We start from the raw sequence: 24,173 nt of genomic DNA, 5'->3' as shown, positions 1-24,173 counted from the left end.
GCATCTGTTTGTAAAATATTAATGAAGAATAATCTTCAATGGCATATTTTGTTACTTTATTTTGATATAAATAATTTTTCTTTGGAATGTAATATACTATTTTGATTGCATCAAAAATAGTAATTATCAATACGTTTGTCAATGTATTATGTATGATAAGATATTTTATACAAATTATATAAATTTAATGTTTTTTAATATTTTTTATAAATAGTAAAGTCATTATTTTACCCAGACAATGTAATGTTTCTCATTTGTCTTACCGCAGCTACAACCCGGGCATTGCAACCAGAGCTACCATTTTGATATTCCTCTGGCGGTAATCGTAATAATAATGACATATGTTGCAGATTTTCTGATAACGAAAGACCAAGCTCCTCTAAAACGTTTCCAACGTAATCTACAATATGGATTAATAATATTAATACTTTAACTTTAACAGCTCGAACGATATAATTATTCAATTATAATCACCTATATCAGTAGCAAGTTGCTTACAAGCAACAGAACTTAATCGGCCAATGGCTAATGTTTGATCATGAAACATTTGGCAAGTTCCTCTGGCAATAATATCTAATAAAATACCCGTAAAACCAGATTCGGTTGATCCCTGAGCGTACTGAGGATCGGCAGCTTTTAATGCCAATGTTAAACTCGGATTATCTCTTAATAAAAATGGTTCTAAATGTTGAGGAAGTGTCATTAGATATTGGCCAACTTGCGTGATATATTCTTGAGGTGCAAAGCTATAATCCGGTAGGTCTGTACTAAGATGCATTTTATTGTCATCTGACCAAGCAGGTGCTTTTTGAACTGAGAGTAATTGGGTAAAAATGGGTGCAAAAATAACTTCGTAAGTTGCATGATGTAAATCGGAGCAAAGTTTGTGAATGGGTTTTATAACTGAATCAAGAATAGTTTTGTCTTCTGTAAATAAAATATATCATTACAAAAAAGTAATTATAAATATAATATTTATATACTTTACAATGAAATAATGTTCTCTAATATTTACCCTTCTGAAACGAAGCAACAAGTTGTTCTAATTCGGTTTGTCCAACAGGTTCGAGGAGCAATTTTTTATATTGGTTAAAAGGTCCGGCCGTATGACTTAATAATTTATTATTAGATTCGATTATATCGATTACTAAGGATTTTTCAAACTGGTGCACTTGTCCCAAGAATTCTCCTATAAAATAAAAAGAAAAAAGAAAAAAGACCATGGAAATCTTCCAAAAGTAAAGAAGGAAAATTGCAATGATAATTATTTGAAAAATACCTATACTTTGCATTAAGGTAAGACACATTTGAAATAAATTCCAATCTTCTTGTTTAACTTTTTTCCTCTCTAATTGTCGTATAGTTGCCTGATATTTAATAATATACTTATCAAAATATATCTGCAAAATGAATTCATTTTACATAATTATCTTTATGGATTTTCTATTAGATTGTAAGGCAAAGCGGTGGTAAACATACATTTAACGCTTTAAGTAAACCTGGATAGCCACAGCCATCGGTAAACAATTTACAACGTTTATTTGCTTCGTGAGCATATCCGATGACTCTTGGAATGCTAAGTGATAGAGAATTGATAGTATCGCTTAAATCATCGTGTAATAGATCCAAAGATTGGAGCTGTTGTTCTAATTGTGCAACTTCGTAAGTTTTATACTTCATCACGTATGGAACATATGGCGCATATATTGCTTGCGCCAAAGATATAACATATTGATTAAATGTTTTTGTATTATCCATTGTTTCATTATTAGAAACATTTCGATTTACTGATTTTGTCGAAGACAACGTTTCTATAGCTCCACTTATGTTTACTGCAAAATGTCTGGTAAGTTGTTTAAGTTCCAACAATAATGATAACTGCATAGCATTGGAATATTGTTTTAATAATGATTCTATCGATTCTGATATGCTCGGATCCAAACTTCTTAATAGATCAGCATATACATTAATAAGAATTTCACTGGATGTATTAGGAAACACTTGTTGGCACCATTTCACCTTTAAAATCATTAAACGATTATAATTGTGCAATTATAATGATAAATAATAATAATAATAATCTAATAGGTAAGATATATCTACTTGTTCGTGCCAAGTAGATAAAAGTTTGTCATAATAAGTATGCAACCAATACGTTAGATTCTCATCTTGTGCCAATTCAATAGTTCGCCTCCATTCCTGTCCTAATGATACTTTCAAACAATTGTGATAATATTTAAGAAGTTGAGGTAATCTTTCCATTTTATTGAAAATATCCACGTAAACTCTGGACTGATCTATAAATTTAAATAACATTTGTATATAAAATATAATGTTAAAAACAAAGAAGAAAAGAAAATAGAGATGATGGAACATAAAAATGAACAAACACAGTTCACTTTTGTGGGTACCTAAATTTCCAGTGTTAAAAGCTTGAACAAGTTTTGGACTGGCCATTGCTTCTAATCTATTTTTTAAGCCTTCTAATTGAAGCTTTTTATCTTCATAATCTACCACATTGATGAGCATGGTTAATGACTTTTGCATACTAAATAATTTACTAGCTATAACCTCTATGTCTCCCGATTCAAATACCTATATGATACGAAAGTATTTTGAATAAATTAGAACGATAAAAAAGTACTTAAGTATCCAAATCAATATTCGTACTTCCTCTACATCATTTGCTAAAGCGCTCCAATTATCAGCTTCGTGTAGGCCACGTTTAGCAGTTTCCAGTTGAGTCTTTATTCTATCGAGTCTTTCTAATGATTCTATAGAGGATGCAGTACACTCTTCTACCTGTTCAATAAATTTCACAATGAACAATCTCGCGGAATTAAAAAGTTATATAATAAATGATATAATGAACGAAGAGAAAGATAACAATATTAAAGACCTTGGCAATCTCTTGTTTAACAGAAGTCATCTTTTCCTTTAACGCCAAAGCTTCTTGTTGTAATAATTGACTGTCCCTTAGAACTCTAGGTAAGCTGGACAATACCGATTGACTGGTTTCCTCCAATGCACTGTTAACTTGTTGTACGTATAATTGTAACTTCATGACCAAGGAAGAGACGAATGCCTTAACAAAATATAACAAATTCTATCATAGAAATATATTATATTTTTATATACGTACGCTTGTTTTCTAACAATATAATAATATAATTAAAATTGAGAACAATTGAAAAATTAGATTAAATGGAAACGTTCTCCGCCCCCCTCCCCTCTCTCACCCTCTCTCTCTTTCTCATAATGAATAAGTTTTTCATTCATAAATGATTTACGGACAATACCGTTGAGACGTATATCGTATTGTCGGAATAAATTCAAAAAGTCAAAAAAAAAAACTTAAGTCTCTATGTTATTCTACATATACAAAAGTTCCTTAACCTTAAGAAAGAGAAAATAAAAAAGTTATCGTATTAAAAAGACATACGGCGGTGTCATTGACCGCCATGCGATGGAAGCCATCAGTTTAGTATCCGAGCGTACTCCGTGCGAACATAAATTGAAAAACCGTGTCGAGTAGAGAAATTGAGAGAGAACGATCTAGAAAACGAGGGAGGGAGAAAGGGAGAAAAAGAGACAGAGAGAAAGAGAGAGAAAGACAGACAATCAGAAAGAAAGAAAGAAGGAGAGAGAGAAAGAGAGAGAGAGAGAGAGAGAGAGAAACAAAAAAAGAAAGAAAGAAAGATACTGGTTATTATTAATGTGACGAAGACTTACATCCTTGTTCTCTTGAGCTTCCGTGGATTTGAACGTTTTGTTGATCCATTCTTTGGCATCGAACGTATCCTCGGAAAACGCGGATACATCCTGAAAACGTCGATTTTAAGGTTAGGAACGGATTACACAAACACTCCTCTCCTGTCTCTTATCACACTCTTTCTGTCTATCGCGTTACAAATTTTCTCTGTATATTATCTATCTGTCTCTTTCTTTCTCTCTTCTTCTCTCTTTCTCTTTCTATCTTTTTCTCTCTCTTTTTCTCTTTTTTCATTATACGAAACATACAATAGATATTCTACGATGTAACCGCTAACGTTTACAGAATGGTTTTCTTTCGTGAAAGAAAAAAAGAGAGAGTGAGCGTATGAATTTGTGTTTGTTTGTGTGTATGTGTGTGTGTGTGTGAGAGAGAGTGTGAAAAGAGACGTGGAACAGAAAAGGAGTAAGAGAGATAGGACGCGATCGTTTTTTACGTACCTCGAGTGTTGTTAATTATTGTTTGTCGCGAATTAGTACAAAGAGAGAGAGAGAGAGAGAAAGAGAGAGAGAGAGAGAGAGAGAGAGAGAGAGAGAGAGAGAAAGATTTAAGTGTGTATGCGTGTGTGAGAAAAAAAGAAAGAAAAAAAACGATCCGAATGATCATCATTAGTCCTCTGCTTACCATAACGCACAAGAAGTTCCGGAGCTTTTCTAACACAAGTCGAACGATTGCTTGGTTCTCTTCGATTATTAACCTCAAACAGTGGGTGCTTGTTTCTTTTCCTTTTTTTCGTTTGTCCTTTTTCTTTTTTAAATTCTTCTTCTTCTTCTTCTTCTTCTTCTTCTACTACTCAAAAAAAACCAATTCAACAAGACGGCGGCCACGGGACCGCGACGACCAAGGTCAGACTTTAATTTTCTTTTCAGTTTCTTCCCCCTCCCTTTTTTTTGCTCCTACTCTATACACATATATATATATATATATATGTGGATATGGATATATGCGTGTGTGCGCGCGTATGTTACCTACGTATATATAATTCTTTTTCTTTTCTTTTTTAATTCATTATAATTATTATGATTATTATTATAATAATTATTATTATTATGAAATGTTCAAGCAATAAACTTGGTCGTTAAGTGTCTACGTACATATTAGATTTATTTTTTGAAAATGAATGACCACCAATGATCGTAATAAATGTCATCGTCGTCAATGTCGTAAACTTTGTCGTCGTTTCCCGTCCCTGTCGTTTTTCGTCGTCGTCGTCGTCGTCGTCATCGTCGTCATCCGTCGGCTGTCGTCGGCAACAACGTGACGCGCGCGGAAGGATATCATCGTCCGCGTCCATGGATGCCGTACGCATCTCTCGCGTTTTAATTCGATATCGTATTTGGCGAAAGGCTCGTGAAAAGGTAACGTGAGATTAAAAAAATAAATAAATCGATCCATTCTCGTTGTCGTCATCATCGTCGTGTCGTCGTGTCGTCATAGAGGAGAGCCAGAAACGACTCCGTCGTTCTTCGTTCATATCGCATTGTTGTCGTCGTCGTCGTCGTCGTCGTCGTCGTCGTCGTTGTTGTTTCAGAAAGAAAAGAAAAATGCCTTTTTTCTTTCTTTTCCATTCTTGTTTTCTTTCTTTCGTTCTTTCTTTCTTTCTTTCTTTTTTAGGTTAGCAACGCGTTCAGTTTATATATATACGTATATATACGAAGATGGGGAGAGAGAGAGAGAGAGAGAGAGAGAGAGAGAGAGAGAGAGAAACAAAAGATAACCAAACAGGGAGAGTTTAAACAGGCTTTTTTTCTTAATACTTTTCGTTTGCACGCGACATACGAATTTCAATACTGAATTTTTTCATCTATGATGATAACAATAATAACAATAATGATAATGCTTATAATAATGATGATGATGACTTAAGATGATGATATTAAAGGAAAAGTATTATCCCAATAAAAGGTTAGGTTAATTTGGTGTATAATTTTTTTCTTATTTCTTTTTCTTTTTATCATTATTATTATTGTTATTATTATTATTATTATTATTATTATTATTATATGGAGAACGGTATATACTTCTTTCCGAACTTTTTTTTGTATATAATCGTCACTTTTGTGTATATATATATATTTTTTTTTTTTTCAGCAACATGATACATATTATTTTGGCGGGTCATCTTTCTCTATCTCTTCTCTCTCTCTCTCTCTCTCTCCACTTTCTTTCTCTCTATCTCTATCGTTCTCTCTCTCTTTCTCTCTGTTGGAACAAGGGGAAAAACGGAATTGTTGGAGAGGGTAAAGTGAGTAAGAGAGAAAGAAAAAGAGAGAGAGAGAAAACGGCAGCGTGTTATCGGCCGCTTCCGCGCCCTTCGTCGATCGCCACGCCCCCAAGACTGCGTTTGCGCCTTCGCGGTTTGCGCAACAGTTGGGACTTGGAATTTTGCCCCGAAATTGCCTCGCGGCCGCGCGTCCGAAATAAGGAAAAAAGCAGCTAGAACTTTCTCTCTCTTTCTCTCCCTTCCTCTTTCTCTTTCTTTCTCTCTCTACCTAGCTAATTTCGAACGAGGAGGATAGAAAGAAGGGCGGGTGTGCTGGCGAGACGAGGGAGTCGACTGGGATGGGGTTAAGGGGAGAGGAAAGAGGGAAATTAAAGGATGAAAGTCTACTACTTTGTCTCCAACGTTGATTTTCCGTTTTTCTTGTTTCCTTCTTTTACCTCTTCTTCTTCTTCGTCTTCGTATTTTTCTTTTCCCTCTCTTTCTCTATCTATCTTTCTTTCTTTCTTTTTTTTTGTTTTTTAGCTTGTTGCAAACGAAAAATCGTCGAACGACAACCATTCGTCGTCGTCGTCGTCGTCGTCTTGCTACCATATTTCCTTCGCAATTCGCCTTCGTGAATATTTGATATTTCGATTTGCCTCTTTCCTCGTGTTGCTACGTGTGTATATATATATATATATATGTACATATAAGTATATATGTGTATATATAATCGCGTTATGCTTCGTTCTGTCTGTGTTATTATTACAGATGAACATGGAACGGTAAACTCTATGAAAGATGTCAAGAATGCAGGTACTTACATATGTATACACAAATACTTACGTATATGTACATACATATATATATATATATATACATGTGTATATTCGATTGATATTTCTATCATTTGTTAAAACGAAAATTTTCGCTTATTTTTCTTTCTTTTTTTTTTCTTTTTTGTTTTGTTATTAACTTATTTATACATTTAATTTATTCGTCGTATAGGTTAAGTATACGCGTTTTAATAATGATGATCATAAGAAAAGCGAGGAGAGAGGTTATATACGTAAGCGTAAACTATTTCCTCTATCTCTGTGTGAATACGATAAACGGGAATATACATTCATTGTCCGCGAATAAATACGAGAAACGAAGAAGAATGAAAAGAGTGAGACAAGAAATGTGAAAGTAAGACAGAGGAGAAAAGAGAAAGAGGGAGAGAGAAAGAGAATATCAGCATTGGCGTCGATCGTTACATTGATTTCCGCAAATTTCATTCTCGCATTTCTTTCGATCCCTTTATCACGTCGTTTATCTTTTAAGGTCGATTACCTTTGTCTTATCTCATACGTCAAATTTGCCTAACGTTCATGAACGAACAGATAAATTCACTTTTTCTATTATCCCTTAGGCTCGTAGTAACAATAGCATCGTTATATCTCGTCATTTCTTTTCTTTTTTATTTAACTTTTTTCTTATTCTTTTGTAACAAAAAAAAAAAAAAAAAAAAAAAAAAAAACAAAGAAACCATTAACGATTTAATTGTCAATTAGGAGAGGCGAGTCTTCGAATCTACGTATTTATAATATACATATGTACGTAGAGTATCGTTATTGTTCTGTGACGTATTCCGCCATCTTGGCATCCATTTTTTTTAAATGCGTATATTAAATATCGATCGTAAGGTTTTATAGGCTAGCGATTATGTCGAACGGTGATTGGTGGATAAAAGAAAATATAAGTAATATTAATGTAGGCGCGAGGGGGAGGGGGTTTTTGTTCTTTAATATATATATATATTATATTAAATATATATATATTAAATAATATAAATGAAATAGAAATATTAATTGTTCGTTAATTACTTATTAAGATACTCTCTTTCTCTCGTTGACGGATACATTTCGAGAGAGGATTCGTTGGAAGAACGAAAGAGCAGCGGCAACCAATCCCAAGCCTTTCTTCGCGATGGAGGAGGCGAGGGATTGGACGAATGTTCTCCAGGGTACCGCTTTCCTATGCTTCCGGTTGAGGAAGCACAACGACCGATCCCAGAAAAGGCACAGAATTACGGTGAGTTTTAATACTGAAAGGTAAACGTTTGATTCTTCCTTTTTGTTCTTTTTCTTTTTTGTTCTTCTTTTTTTATCTCTCTTATATGTATACATATATATATATATATTTTCTTTTTCTTAAAAGTAACAAATCCACAAGTGAGTGTCCATTCGCGACGATTCGAAAAATAAAATCGCACGAAATACGGTCGTCGGTCTTGCGTTTAAAAATATTTTATGTTCTTTTTCAAAATGATTCGTAGAATTTCAAAATGACGATAGATTTCGTTTATTGGTTCGTAATGCATACCTTTGCAAACTTTTCAAGGATCGCTATGATCGTTTCAAAAAAAAAAAAAAAAAAAAAAAAAAAAGAAAAAGGAAAAAAGAAAAAAAGAAAAAACAGAAAAGAAAGAAAAGAAAAAACGGACGATAAGCATTTTGAAAACAAAGTCGATCTTTCGTTTCTCGAAAAAAGGGAAATGGCGATTTCAATTTCCGAATCGATGTCACGTGTCATTTTGTAGCAGTAGTTTTTAGCCTCTTTATTACCGTCCCTACATTGTCGTAACCTTTTATTCGTTCGCCCCTGGGCTGTGATAAAAAGACATTGGACCAGCCTATTTCATCGTGTGCCCTTCGCAAAAAAAAAAAAATAAAGAAAAGGTAACACATATACAAATATTTCATCATATAGCTTCTCTATCCTGCATTACGTTTTTTCTCTCTTCTTTTTTCTTCTTTCTTTTTTTTTCTCTTTTTATTGTCTAACCTTTTTAGAGAGACAACACTAAACTACTCCGTAGAATTTTTAAGAGCGAGTATTTGTAGTAAATGACAATTATAATAATACATACAAACATACATGCATATTTATATACATACATACATACATGCATGCATACATGCATACATACATACATGCATATATACATACATGCGATAAGTAGAGGAATAACGAAAATAATAAAGCAGCCATATTTAATTCTCGATTGTCGGATCAGTTCTCTCAGGAGACCAGACGGGACAAGTCGTGTTTTTTCTCCTTTACAAATTTTTTATTATATTCATACTAAATAAGATGCATATTTCAATGTTTTGCGATTGATTAAACAAGGGATACAGAACGAAAGAAAAGAAAAAGGAAACAAAAAAAAACGAAAAGTCGTATGACGATTTGAAGTCTCTTTACATATACACACATATATATATATATGTATATATATATATATATACAAAGAGAGAAAAAAAAGATGAAACAAGATGGAACACACACAACGAGCGATAATATCCTTTACCGAAACAGTTTTCGTCTTTTTTATTTCTTCTTTCATTTCCCTTCTTTTGTAGTTCTTTCTCTCTTTTTCTCTTCCTCTTCTTCTTCTTCACAAGAAATGTTCTTTCTCGATAATCTTAAGTGATGGGAACGGAGGGTGGGGAGCGGGGGAAGGTGAGGGGAGGAGGAGAGAAAGAAAGAGAGAGAGAAAGAGAGAGGGGGGCAGAGAGACAGTACAGGGGGAGCGCGAACTACGCGAAAGAGTTCCGGCATGAAACGTTTTTAACCTCTCTACGAAATTCCGTATTACTTCTTTTTATCCTTCCTCTACTTCTAATACTTCTCTGTGGAAAGTTTCGAAAGACAATCAATCGTTTCGTTCGACACTTTGCAAAGTAAACGATTCGAGGACATCGGCGGATGAAATTAATGATCTCCCCTCGATCTCGTTTGATTACGAACCTCTCTCTAGTATCGGAACCCACGCCAGTTTTTCATCTCTCTCTCTCTCTCTCTCTCTCTCTCTCTCTCTCTCTCTCTCTCTCTCTCTCTCTCTCTCTCTCTCTCTCTCTTTCCTCTCCACTCGTCGAGTTTCCCGTTTCGTTCGTCTCTCTTTCTTTCTCTCGTTTTTTCTTCTTCTCCTTCCTCCCTCCCCTCCCCCGCACCCTTTCCTTTTCCCTTTTCTATCATGGAATCAATTCGTTTTTTCTTTCTTTTTTTTTTTTTTTTTTTTTGCAAAGGAGAGAAAAGAATAACGAAGTGTCTTTGTAACCAAGAGAAAAGTCAATTTATCGTCATATCTACGAGTAGATTATAAACCTCGTAATAATGGAAGTGGTGTATATACAATAGACAGAGAGATAGATAGACAGATAGATAGTGTGTGTAAGAGAGAGAGAGAGAGAGAGAGAGAGGCAGAGAGAAAGAGACAGAGAGATTCCCTTTCTCATCTTGAATTTCTCGTGCACGATCGACCGTCTTCGTTCTCTAACAGGTCCTCGACCTTCTCTAAAGCCTCCACCGAGCGCAAGCGATCGGATATGCCAAGAAACGATACCTTCGACCGATCTCTCTACCCTCACACCCCCGTACCCGTCCCAATCTTGCCCTCACTCTAACCCACCACTCCAACCCCCTCTCCCCACCCATTTTCATTGTTTCTCACATTCATTCTCGTGGAATATCGTTCGAAGAAACGATAACTATATATATATATATATATACGTGAATTCAGGCAAAAAGTGTAATTCAAAAAGATCGTAAGGAGGAAACGAGAAGATTCTTATTTTTTTTTTCTCCTTCTTCTTCTTTAGAAAGAAAAATAAATTTATTATATTTATTTATTTAATTGAAATGAAAAGGAAAACAAGTTTTGTTTTTATTTATATTATTATTTGACGAAAAGTGAGATAGCGATCGAAAGAAGGAAAAAATTAAAGAAAGAAATTTTATTTTTATTTTTTTATTATTATTATTATTATTATTATTATTATTATTTCTGGGGAGTAAGAGGATGAGCAAAAGAGACGGAAAAAATAAAAAGTACAAAGGAAAAAAGAAAAAGAAAAATCGAAGAAAATAAACTCTCCCGCGCTCTCTCATTTCTGCGGACAGATGCGCTCGCTCGCGATAACGGCTTCCTTCTCGAGGGCAGCTCGAAGAGGAAGGGAGATATTATATATATATATATATATATACATATATATACATATATATATGTACATACATACGTATATACATAAATATATATATATATATATATGGTGTGTATATGATGAAAGAAGGGGAAAAGAGAAAGAGAGAAAGAGACGTAAGGCAGACACGCGCACGCGGGCTTCGCGGTAAAAAGTACAAAAGGAATGGAAAAAGAAAAAAAAAGAAAAAGAGAAGAAGAAAGAAAGAAAAGAAAAGAGAAGAAAAAAAAAGGGAAAAGAAAAGAAGGAAAAAAGAAATCGAGCGAGGGAGAGAAAGAGAGAGAAGGAAGGAACGAACGAACGAACGAACGAACGAACGAAGGAAAGAAAGAAAGAAAGAAAGAAAGAAAGAAAGAAAGAAATAAAGAAAGGAAGAAGAACGGGACCCCGAATTTTTTGCCGTCCCCTTCTTCGGCCGGCGAGTATTATATTGATTTTTATAAATTCCTCGGCGAGAGGAACGGCCAAAGCAAGAATACACACACACACACACACACACACACATATATATATATATATAATATACATACATAGGATATATAAGCCGAAAGGAATGAGAGAGAGAGAGAGAAAGAGAGAGAGAGAGAGAGAGAGAGAGAGAGAAAGAAAGAAAGAAAGAAAGAAACAAACGAGAGAGGCGCGTCGTCGGTCTTGCATGATGTTTCGCGCTATATGGACGAAGTTACACGGAGATATACGGAAAATTACGAAAAAGTACGGAAAAGCACGGAAAAGTACGAAACCGAAAAGTTTCAGTCTTCTCTTTCTTTCTCTCGTTCTCTTTCTCTTTCTTTCCCTGTTCCCTCCTAAGGCGAAATTGACTTGTTTTTTTCTTCCTCTTTTTTTTATTTTTAAACTACTACCGTTATTCGACATGGTTATTCGAAAAAGTCGACTAATATCAATAATTTTAAGCGGGTTGTAAAAAGTTGTTATAATTATTAAGCGAGTAGCCAGAGAGTTGTTTTTAATGTCAGGAAAATTCCTATACATATACGATATAGAGAAAGAGAAAGAGAGAGAGAGAGAGAGAGAGAGAGAGAGAGAGAGAGAGAAAGAGATACTTGCAACGCGCGACACGGCCCTGCTGTGCTTACGGTCGAAAGCAATCGAAGGTAGTCGAAGTCGTCCGACGAACGTTAGGAAAAGTGGGGTGCTTCCCCTCCTTTTACTCTCGCCGCCCCTCGATCCCCCACCAACGGACCTGCACCCCCTTCTTCCATGCTTCTTTGTCTCTTTCTCTTTTTATCCATCTATCTATCTCTATCTCTATCTCTCTTTCACTCTTTCTTTCTCAGTCGCTTCCTCCTCTTTCTCCGTCTCTCTCTTTATCTCTGTCTTCTCCCAACCTCTTTCTCTCTTTCTCTCTCTCTCTCTCTCTTTCTCTCTATTATATATGTGTATATATATATATATATATATATATCTCTTTCTATCTCACACTCTCGCTCCCTCGCTCGCTCGTTCGTTCTTAACGTCAAACCACTTAGGGCCGCGAACCTCGGCAGTCAGTCGATCTTTCCTAGCGGCGGCATTCCGGCATTTTCCAGCTGATCGGGCGCGGGCGGTTCGACAAACGCCATTTTGTACGTCACACACATCCGTTGTTGTCGTTGTTGTCGTTGTCGTCGCCGTTGTCGTCGTAGTCATTGTCGTTGTCATCGTCATCGTTGTTGTAGTCGTAATCGTCATCATCCCGTCCGTCAACGCCGGCGTTGTGCTTCTTCATTATATTCGTCCCGAAGTGTTGTCGTTTCGCGACGCGGCGTTCTCTCATTCTCTCTTCTCGTCTCTCTGCACGTCAAATGAAACACACGTCTCGCGTGCGCGTGAAACTCACTCATTCACTCACTCTCTCTCTCTCACTCCACTCTTTCTCTTTGCGCGCGCGCGTGTGTGTGTGTGCGCGCGTGTGACATATATATATATATATATAAAACTGTCTCGTGCGTAGTAATCTCGTGTAAGAGAGTACATATGTAACTTAGAGTACAAGAGACATGTGCTCCTTTTTCTTTTTTTAAGGGAAAAGAAATAAAAGCAATATATAAATATAAAAGAAAAAAATATCACCAGGTATATATAGGATCGCGTGTTTGCGCACGCACGCACGCACGCACGCATGCACGCAAGTAAACACACGACTGTTCGGTTACCGAAAATACGTGTTATTTAGTTGTGTCGTTGTCGTCATTGACCGTCGTTTTCGTCAAAAAAGAAAATAAACAGAGAGAAAGAGAGAAAAAGAAAGAATAAAAAGAATAAAAAGATAAAAGCAATGAAACAAGAAAAAGAAAAAAAGAGAGGAAAAAAGTTACAAGCCGATTCGTAACCATTTCGTAAAAGCGCGCCCTTTTGACGGTTCTCCTTCTCCTCCTACTATTCCCTTCGAAAAGAGAGGGAGAGATAGCATGTGCGTCTGAAAGAGAGCGAGAGCGAAAACGTGAATGAGAAAGAGATAGTAGACAGACGGACATTAGAGACAAAAAGAGAGAGAGAGAGAGATACATACATACAAATAAATATATATATATATACATACATAGAAAGAAGAAAAGAAAAAGATAGAAAACCCAACGTCAGTGCGTTTGTTTCCGCTTGAACTCTCGAGTAACGCGTGAGAAAGAAAGAAAGAAAGAAAGAAAGAAAGAAGAAAAGAAAGAAAAAGAAAAATAGAAAGAAAAAACGAAAGAGAGAGAGAAAGATAGATAGATAGATAGAGATAGATGGACAGTTAGACAGGCAGGATAGATAAATGGATAAAGAGAAAGAGAGAACGAGCAGTCACTCTCGCGGTGCGCGAACATAGTGCGCGAACAGAGTGCGTGAACCGAGTGCGTGAGGGCCGCGTGTGCGAAGCTTCCTCGCATACCACCTACCTTCCCCTCTCTTTGCAACGTTACCGCCCCGCCCCCTCCCTCAGTCCCTTCATCCTTCCTACTTCCCCGTTCACCCTCTATATTATCTCTCTCTTTCTTTCTTTCCCTTTTCCTCCCTCCTCTCCCTCCCTCTCTCTGTCACTCACACATTCATACTTTTTACTTCTTGCCGCCGTTCTCTTCCTGCTAATCCATCCTCTTCGCTCTTTTACTTCATTCTTCGTCCGTTCTACTACTACTACTACTACTATTCTATTACTACTGCTACTACTTGCTGCTGCTGTTGCTGGCTCCACCACTGCTACCAACCACTACACCGCACCACCACCATCATCATCGTTACTACTACTACTACATCACGACCACCACTACCACCACTACTACTACTACTACTCTACTACTACACCACCACCACCACCACCACCACCACCACTACATTACTTGACTGCAGACGCGCGCGTGCTCACGCGCACAAGGGGATGATAATACGAGTTGGATGAAGCACGAGCGTGAGTACATATAACGCAATTTTTCCTTTTCTTCTTCGCTTGTCATTATTTTATTTCTCACTTATATATCCTACGTACATATATATATATAATATATATGTACGTGTGTGTGTGTGTGTGTGTGCGTGCGTGTATAACGAATTTTTCTAACGCGAGTAAGCAAGAATACGCGCGCGCGAAACTCTTTCCTCGTGAGAGCATGTTTTTCCGCCTGCACGGCCAACGTCTGCCATGTTAGACCGGCGTCTCTTTCTCTCTCTTCATTCTCTCATTTTCTTTCTTTTTCTCTCTCTTTCTTTTTCATACCGACTCGCGTTACCCCCACCATACCACACTTTGTGTTCTATCTCTCTCTCTTTCTCATTTCCCCTTTCGTTTTCCTCCCACTTTCGGTACCCGTTCCCGTCGCGGCTATAGCGGCAAGAGCGTCGACATGAAATTACCGATCGCGAATTTCGACTACACATTGACGACAACGACGACGACGATGATGATGCATTGACAACACACAACCAACACAACACGACGACGGCTGTTGTGTGACGACGACACAACGTACAACGATGACAACGGAATGATGAAAAACGACGATGCGGACCATAGCCTGTCAAACGACCTCGCGTTTTCATTGACTCTCCTCCTTCCCCCCTCTCTCTCTCTCATTTACTCGATCACTTTCTCTCTTTTTATCTCTGCTTTTCTTTCTTCTATATGATTACTTTGTTGTTTCTTTTTCTCTTTTACTAAATCCTTCAGATCTTTCTCTTTTTTTTTTTTTTTTCTCTTTCACTTGATTACTCCGTCTCTCTCTTCTTTCTTTTTTTCTGATATAGAAACGGGTGTAAATTTTGTGTGTAATTCGTGTGTAATTCGTTTGTATGCGCGATACCGCTAGTTCGGCCACTCTCGTTACTTTTCGTCGTCTTGCACGATATGGTACGAAAGAGAAAGAGAGAAAGAGAGAAAGAGAGAAAGAGAGAAAGAGAGAGAGAGAGAGTGATGGAGAGAAGAACGTGAGCGGGGAGAAGCGCGTAAAGGGAAACAATAGAGCTTTGCCAGTCAGGAAAAAAGATAGAGGGAGAGAGGTGAGATAGAGAGAGAGAGAGAGAGAGAGAGAAACGACGCATACTCTTCGACTCCACGCGGTCGCGTCGTCTGCATGAACTCTCTGCCGTACTTCTCTTTCTTTTTTCCTCTGACCCCCTCTACTTGAACGAGGTGGGGAGATAAAGTGAGCGAACGAGCGAGCGAGAGAGAGAGAGAGAGAGAGAGAGCGATAAAGTTGTAGACGCGTTGGAATAATGCGACTTTGAAGATCTCTCCAACGAGAGAGAATCCCCCCTTCGTTAGAGACACTTCCTAAATAAGCAACCACTTTTCGTGGTTTTTAATGTCGCATGTTTTACGCTCGTTATATTTCTTATGGGATACATGCACTTTTTTTTATCCCTCTCTTCTCTCTCTCTCTCTCTCTCTCTCTCTCTCTCTCTCTCTCTATCGCTCTGTATTAATCAAAATTGCATTCTTCATTGTAGCTCTAACCTCACTTTATTGCTGCTCGCATCACGAAGTTCCTTCTCTTCTCCCCCACTCCTTTCGGTCTTCTTTTTTCTTCATTTTTTTCTTCCTCTTTTTTCTTTCTTTTTTCTTTTTTCTTTTTTTTCTTTTTCTTTTTCTTTTTCTTTTACTGCGGCAAGCGATTTTATTCGCCGAGATGATTCCAAGACGTCCAAGAATATTATCAAGACCTTCTGATTGTATTTCTCTCTCTATCTCTCTCTCTCTCTCTCCTTTTTTTTTCTATCTCCTACCTTCCATCTCTCTCTCTCTCTCTCTCTTTCTTTCTGTTTTTTCTCTTACTCTATCATGGAATTTTCGAGTAGGAATTATTTCGAAATGACTCATCGTCGTGAATCGCGATTAATGAAGGAAGAAGGGAGCGCGGAGGAGTAGTAGGAAGAGGGGGTGGAAACGGAGGCGGCAGCGGCGGCGGCGGCGGCGGTGGTGGTGGTAGAGGGTGTTGGGTTCACGTAGATGGAGAAGAGGGTGGTGGGGACGGGGTTTAGTGGACTGGGTGGGGGTTGGTGTGGACTTTTCCAAGTATTTCGCGACACGCGATTAGCAGGGAGCCGGAGGGCGTCTAGTTAATTCGATCCTTATTTTTATGCGGAAATTTTTTTTCTTTTTTCTTTTTTCTTTTCTTTTTCTCGGAAGTCAACGTATGCATATATGTACTTATTATTCACTTATGTGTTGTGTGATAGTCTTATGAAAAGTACATGTGTACCTCGAAGTAACAAATGCAATATCAGGTATCATCGTATTAACATAAATATAGATTTAAGATTTAAGTGTCATTCTTACGTACGTATGTGCATAAAAATTTTCAAATTTCCCGCGTCGTATAGACGAGGCGCGAAACTTGAAGTCACGTTAATTACAAAGTCCAATCGTCATCCTCGTTTATGTACGACGAGAGAAGAAAAAGAGGAAGAAAAAGAAGTTGGACGACAAAGAGTGGACACTCGAGAAATTAGTGTGAAGGAAGGAAGAAGGAAAAAAAAAAGGAAAAGAAATATCTTGACCATGCGAGATTTCAAACGCGTTTATGTATGTATATATATATATATATATGCATGCATGCATGCATGCATGCACGTATGTATGCATATGTGTATTCTCGACGACTTTCTTGCATTCCGCGTTCGACGATCCTTTTTTCTCTCTTTCTCTCTCTTTCTCTCTCTCTCTCTCTCTCTCTCTCTCTCTCTCTCTCTCTCTTCTTTTTTCCCTTTTTTTTTCGCATAGCCTGCATTATAACAGGTAACTACAATACATACATACATATATAGTTGCAACGAGCATCACAGAAAACTGGTCGAAGCTTTGCGGTGCGTCATTGCAAATTCAAAAAAGAGCGATCGTTGACGTCACCAACTCGTTGTACTTCTCTCTCTCTCTCTCTCTCTCTCTGTTATTCTCGATTCTCATCGTCAATAGTCAATATACGATTTTCATAGATGATCGATCTCATCTTATTGTACATACATACGTATTATATATATATATGTATAAATATTATACTGGGTTTTTCCAAAAAAAGTAAGCGCAGATTTAATGGTAAGCTAAATTGCATCCTTCTTTTTTATTACGCACATACACAGATACACACGAACACAACTATGTCATATACATTTTCAAAACGACGATCGAGTCGTAGCCGTGAAAAAGTGATAAAACCGAGCGAGATAGGAAACAATCACACGTTCGAAAATGGGTGTGTCGAAGAAGAAACATTAAAGCTCTGACCTCAACCTCCTATCATCCTAACACCCTTCTCCTATCCTCTCTACCTCGCTCGTTCTATCCTCCCTGCTCCTCCCGCCCACCTCTTCATACCACGATGTCTAGGATTTTAATCGATAGAACGATCAAAAAAAAAAAAAAAGAGAAAAGAAAAGAAAAAAGAAACGAGATTATACGGCGGGTAGGAGAAGAGAGGGGAGGATGAAAAAGGTAAAAAAGCTTAGCCGAATGAAGGAAAGACGATGACATGTCTCTCTCTTTCTCTCTCTCTCTCTCTCTCTCTATCTTGATTTCTTCTCAGTCTCTTCGTGTCTGACGGAACTCTCGTTTCTCGAGAGTTCTAAATTAATAAATTAGGAACGTCGAGAATTTCTCGTGACGAGATACTACTTGAATGATGGACGACGACAACGACGACGACTACGAGACGAATGTTATTGAAAGCTCTTTCATATCCTTCTCTCTTTTTCTCTTTCTCTCTGTCTCTCATACATATTCACATACATATATATATATATACACACACGCACACACCATATATTTTCCCCTTCGTTCGATTTCATAGCTTGTCGCAGTCTTATGCGGGTGGGAGTTTAGTAAACTCGGTTTTACGGTGCAGTTGATATACCTCGTTACGCCTTGCTTGTCCGAGATCAGGGCCGGCTCCTTTCCGGGGGCCGCCGCCGCCGCCGTCACCGCCTCCACCGTCGCTGCATCGGAAGCGGGCACCACGAGAGTAGCAGCACCACTTGTAGTAATACAAACCGTAACGCAACTCGTTCCCCTATATGTTCTTCTCTCTCTCTCTCTTTCTTTTTTCTCTCATTCTCTCTCTCTCTCTCTCTCTCTCTCTTTTTATTCTCCTCTACGTCTTCTTTCTTCGGCAACGATGCGAACGACCTCGGTACACGCTCGACAATCTATGTTGTTGTTCGTTGTTTGTCGTGTGTGTCCTTTGTGCGTGTGTATGTGTGAGAGAAAGAGAGAGAGAGAGAGAGAGAGAGAGAGAGAGAGAGAGAGAGAGAGAGAGAGAGAGAGAGAGAGAGAGAGAGATCATTGAATACAGACTGAAAGAAGAGGGAAGAGAAAGATGATCGTGGTATAACGACGGACGATAATAATAACCTTCATACCTAGAAAAATTCACAGGGTTGATATCTTGTTAGCGAAAATTACAACCTTTCCAACTTGGACTCGGTACTTCTGCTCGTGTATATATATATATATATATATATATGTGTGTGTGTGTGTGTATGTGTTGTGTGTTCATGTATATGTATATACTGACATGCGTTTTTATTCTACACATGCATATACCAATATGTGCATTTTTTTATATACATATATATATATGTATATATATATATATATATATATATATACGTATTCTGTATCACCTATCAACAGTACGACACGCAATCGGCATGTAACGTTGTTTTGACCCTGTTTTTCCTTGTTTTTTTTGAATTATGGATCGAACTTTGGTACCCTGTGCTATACATCTCTATACCATCTCTATAACCTTGATAACGTTTATGGGGAAGATATATATATATATATATACAAATGCGCGGACAGACAGAAAAAGTCAAAATGGAATTTACTCGGCATAAAATTTATTTATTTATTCGTTTATATTGTATTATATATTTATTTATTTATATATTTGTTTAATTTATTAATTGATTTATTCTTTTATTTATCATTGAAAATATAATACAATAATAGTTATATACTTGCTTAAGTTTTAATTTACTATTTTTTACGAAAGGATACCCATTGCATTCACATTTACTCATACTCTTTACTCTTACTCAGTTTCTATAAAAAAAAAAGTGATCTCTTTTAACATACCCGGTGTAAGCGAGATGATGTTGTCGTGCCGGGTTCACGACGTGTGAAGCACCGCGCAAAACGCTTATCGGATTTCAAAGTGTCTCTCTCTCTCTCTCTCTTTCTCTCGGAAATGGCGGAGTACACGTGTTCCCGTCAGGATAATATTTTTCTTTAACACGTCTTCTTTAGTTCTTGCTTTTTTTTCTTTTCTCGTGATTTTTTTTTTTTACTTTTATCTCTCCTCTTAACCTCCCCCTTGGCCTACTGTACAATATCTCTCATTTCCATTCTCGACCATTGACGTTTCTTCTTCTTTCGATCTTCGATGAAACTTTCGATTTTTCTCTCGATATTCTTCGAATTGTCGTTTAGTCGTTATCAATTATGTATTTATATGCTAATTATAAATCTCACACTTGTTTGAAACAATTTGCAGCACTCACACATTCTCTCTTTCTCTCTCTTTCTCTCTGTCTATGTATCCATCTATCTCTTTATCTTTCCGTCTACCTACCTCTATCCATGTCTTCCTACATATCTGTCTCTTTTTATTTCACTTTTATCTCTGTTTACGATTTTTAACGTCGTCATTAGCCGATACTCTTCGTCATCATCAGCCTTCTTTTTTCTTCTACGACGTAATCTCGATACGTGATGTACGTTTAATTATATGTAAAGATTGAGAGAAGAGATATCTTCGGTAATGTCCCAGTACATAAAAAAAAAAAAAACAAAAAAAAAAAAAGTGGACGGAACACGTATATTGTATCTCTTCTTAAATGATATTCGATAATTAATTAGTTTATCTTTAATCGACGAACGTTTTATCGATCATCCGTATTCGTTCTCGCGTGATATCGTCTCGCCTCTGTATCGTTTGTTATTTGCGAATTGTTTTTTTTTCTCCTCTCTTTTTATTTTTCCTTCTTTTTATGTTTTCTTTTTTTTTATTATTTTTTTTTCTTTTTCTTTTTTTTTTTCTTTTTATTTTATTTCTCGAAGTTTGTGTTCCGCGAGTGAAATTTCTTTTTCCTTTTTCTTTTTCTTTTTTTTTTTTTTTATCGCTCGAAAAGAAAAAAACCTGTCCAAAAGTAGATTATTAATGAAATATTAACCGAAGTTATCTCTAGGTCACGCAACGTTCCTTAGCTTATTAACTCGGATAACATTGTATACGTATACATATACGTGTGTAATTTTTTGGTCAACGATGACAATAAAAAATATATATATATATATATTATATATGTATAATTTATTTTAGCTTAAAAATAAATATTGGCACGAAATGTTCGTGATATTTTTGGATACTTCAAATTATATTATATCGTACATCTAAGTCGAAATATTACAATCGACTTATTGTAACTTTATTTTGTCATCGAACGAAAATTCGAATGACCATTCGAATATAATGAAAAAAAATAATTTCTTTTTATTTTTTATGTATTTCTTTATTGTTATTTATTTTAATCGGTCATGTAAATTAAAAGTCACGTATCTGTATATTTAAGGTTGACTCAGTAAAAAATGTTATATTTGTATTTTTTTTTACACTTTTAAATTTAATTTGTTCTTCGCAAATATGTATATTCTAACAAATATTAATGTCTACCAAGTATAGGTTATAATTACAAATAACCATAGTACAATTGTACTAAATGAAAAATTATGTATGAAATTTATAGTATAAATAATATAGTGTGTATATAAATATATATAATATGCATTTACTATAATATTGTATTGTACTATGTATAATTACTATACATTTATTAAATATATAGTAATTATACAAGCAACTATTACAAGCCATATCTTTCTTTTGGTTGAAGTTAGAAAAAAATGTTAGAGAAAGAAGATGAATGATTCAAGATGGACTACGTATTCACGAATCATATTCCTTTTTATTTTTATTTTTGTTTTCCCTTTTTTTTTTTTTTTTATTTTTTTATTCGCAGATGCACATGCACGTTAGCATTATAGCCTTTGAAAGAAAAATATGATCGGGAATATCTAGTATACCTTGGATCATTCATTTTTTTCTTTTAAAATTTTTTTCTAGCCACCTGAAAAAATAAAAAAAGAAAAAGGAACAGACAGGGCCTGTTACAGTCGCGTGAATCATCAGACATATTTTTTTTCTTTCTCTCTCTCTCTCTCTCTCTCTCTCTGTCTCTTTCTTTTTCAAAATTCCCCTATGAACTAATCATTTTCCGACGTTGCATCCTAACACTTTTTTTTCACGCAATAAATGTGCCGAGTATTTGATACCAGTAGAAAAAAAAAAAAGTAAACAAAATGCGATTCCATGAAAAAAGGAAAAAGTAAAGGAAGAAAAAAAAGTGCAACCGCCAAACGCTCATGCATTATTGCAGTATTGCGAAAAAAATATGAATAGGAATATGTAGTAAATCTCGAGGCGTTCGTCTTCTTTTTCCTCTAATATTTTTTTCTAACTTACAAAAAAAGAAAAAAGAAATATGAAAAAAAAGGAATATGGAAGAATATGTAATTCGTCACAGTCGCTTGAATTATACCTTTGTAATATATTCATACGCTATATTATTTCATATTATTATTATTATTATTATTATTATTATTATTATTATTATAGCATAACATACAAATTATATAAAAAGTTTCATAAATTAGATAATCGTTCGTCAGACGTAAACAAAAAAAAAAAAAAAAAAGGAATAAAAATAATTAGATTATAGAAAGTCGAACGATTTTGTTAATTCAAAATTTCATTTGGTGATAACAATAAGGGGTATAGAGAGGGGAAAAAAAATAAAACAAAAAGAAGAGAAAAACGAAAGAAAGCAAAGAAAGATCGTAGTGGATCGTTTGGAAAATCTCTGGAGTTAAAATTACAACGGTATATGTGTATGTGTGTATGTGTGTGTGTGTGCGTGTGTATCATACTCATTTGAAAAGGATCGTTATCATCGCTATCGTTCTATTGTAACACCAGCTAGCGACGGGTGTAACTTCCATACGATAATTACCACTATCGTCGTTACCATCGTCCTTTTACCAATAAACGCTGACACGCAGTCTCAAATACACGGCAATTACGTTTAAAATGGCTAACGTTTAGCCGGCCTTTCCTTCCGTACTACAGCTTCGTTGCTTCTCTCCTACTCACTTTACCCACCCACTCCTCTCGTTTCCCCTTCCCCTTTAACCCGCCCCTCCTCTTCCTTCTATTATCTCTACGTTTTCCTCGGAGAATCAGATTGCGGAAATTTCTAATCGATTTTCTCAGAATTTTCTTTTTTTCTTTTCTTTTCTTTCTTTATTTTTTTTTTCTTCTTTTTTTTTTCTTTTTCTTGTGATATTGAAGTAGCCGATATTTCGTAATCTTCCAATTATCGCCGCCGAATATTTTTCCTTTGTTTCCTTTTCAATTTTCTTCTTTCATAAATACGTCCGGGGTAAATCAGACATCGCGGGGATTGAATTGAATTGAATTGAATTGAATTGAATTGATGTGATTTGATTGGACTTTGCGATAAAACAGTCAAGAAAATTTTGAAATTTTCCCACCGACAATGCACACGAACGCCTTTCGATTTCTCGATTGCTTTCCTTTCTTTTTTCTTCCCTCTTTTTTTTTTTTTTGTACACCTATGTCGTTTATATATAAAAGATATCGTGTCGAAAAAAAATGGCGTGGATAGAAATTGATAAAAATTTTGGAAAAAGGAAAAAAGGAATGAAGAAGATAAAAAAGTGACAAGAATTTCTGCAATTTTTCAAATTATTAATAATTTAAAAAATTTTTCTAGCCGATAACGGTACTCGAATCCTTCACATTTTTCTTACTTTTTAAACACTATGCTCTCATATATATATATATATATATATATATATATACCATATATCAGCATATGTATGTACTTATATACATATCATATATATATATATATATAATAAATAAAAAAAAAAAGAAAAAATATATAAAAATCGTAAAAACTACCGTACGATTACCAATTGCAATGAGATCGCACTATGTCGTATACTCTGTAGTGCCAATGTACTCCGTTATACGAACGCATGAGATTAGCTTAATCTCAACATCCTCCGAGAATCAGCGGGAGATCTTCGACTCCGTCCGTACGTTTTACTAACGACTCTCTTCCGTAATCATCTAAAGAAGAGAAAGAGAAAAGAAAAAAAAAAAGAGAGGAAAAGAAAAAAATCGAAGAAAAAGAGAGTTCTGACGAAGTGACTGAGTGATACTTTAAAAGAGAGAAACAACGGGTATGAACCCGATGTCGAAATTGCGAACGAAATTGAATAGAATTTTAAAACATAGTATATCCCACCTAATACCTTGTCTTGCTATCGTGGAATTTCTCTCTCTCTCTCTCTCTCTCTCTCTCTCTCTCTCTCTCTCTCTCTCTCTCTCTCTCTGTCTCTGAACGTTGAGGTGTTCTAGCAAAAAAGAAAAGAAAGGTTAAAATTCCGTAGAGAAACCACTTGCCTCTGGCAATGGACGTCAGCCTATAATTAATACCAACGACGACGACGACGATGAGGACGACGACGACGAGGACGACGACGACGAGGACGACGACGACAAGGACGAGGACGACGACGACGACAACGACAACGACGATGGTTAGGACGATG

At 36.1% G+C, this 24,173-nt stretch overlaps 3 protein-coding genes across 7 annotated transcripts in view; 2 read left to right on the top strand and 1 right to left on the bottom strand.

Moving 5' to 3' along the window:
* Positions 1-227: 227 nt before the first annotated feature.
* Positions 228-4,558, bottom strand: Cog7 (conserved oligomeric Golgi complex subunit 7). Its single transcript, XM_035868246.2, has 11 exons — positions 4,397-4,558; positions 3,733-3,822; positions 2,900-3,085; positions 2,671-2,802; positions 2,412-2,595; positions 2,104-2,297; positions 1,480-2,019; positions 1,280-1,400; positions 1,016-1,189; positions 475-927; positions 228-400 (listed from the first exon to the last, which is right to left on the bottom strand). The coding sequence occupies exons 1-11, from the start codon at positions 4,397-4,399 to the stop codon at positions 228-230; spliced, it is 2,250 nt and encodes a 749-aa protein (XP_035724139.1). The 5' UTR covers positions 4,400-4,558.
* On the top strand, positions 4,546-14,394 carry LOC146872269 (uncharacterized). Its single transcript, XM_085663996.1, is given in 4 exon segments — positions 4,546-5,130; positions 5,864-6,012; positions 7,852-8,051; positions 14,333-14,394. Coding segments are annotated over 4 exon segments (639 nt in total). The 5' UTR covers positions 4,546-4,902.
* LOC118442538 (uncharacterized) overlaps positions 12,481-24,173 on the top strand; it is a 102,096-nt gene continuing 90,403 nt past the window's right edge. For all 5 annotated transcript variants that reach the window (XM_085663792.1, XM_085663785.1, XM_085663790.1 and 2 more), the window contains exons 1-2: positions 12,481-12,588; positions 13,549-14,390. The gene's annotated coding sequence lies outside the window, so the exon portion shown is untranslated. The remainder of the gene's footprint in view (positions 12,589-13,548; positions 14,391-24,173) is intronic.

Source organism: Vespa mandarinia, chromosome 24, assembly GCF_050613455.1.
Source record: "Vespa mandarinia isolate Hongniang chromosome 24, ASM5061345v1, whole genome shotgun sequence".
Taxonomy (NCBI): Eukaryota; Metazoa; Arthropoda; class Insecta; order Hymenoptera; family Vespidae; genus Vespa; species Vespa mandarinia.
The sequence above is the reverse complement of the archived record's forward strand: the minus strand, read 5'-3'. Positions and strand labels throughout refer to the sequence as shown.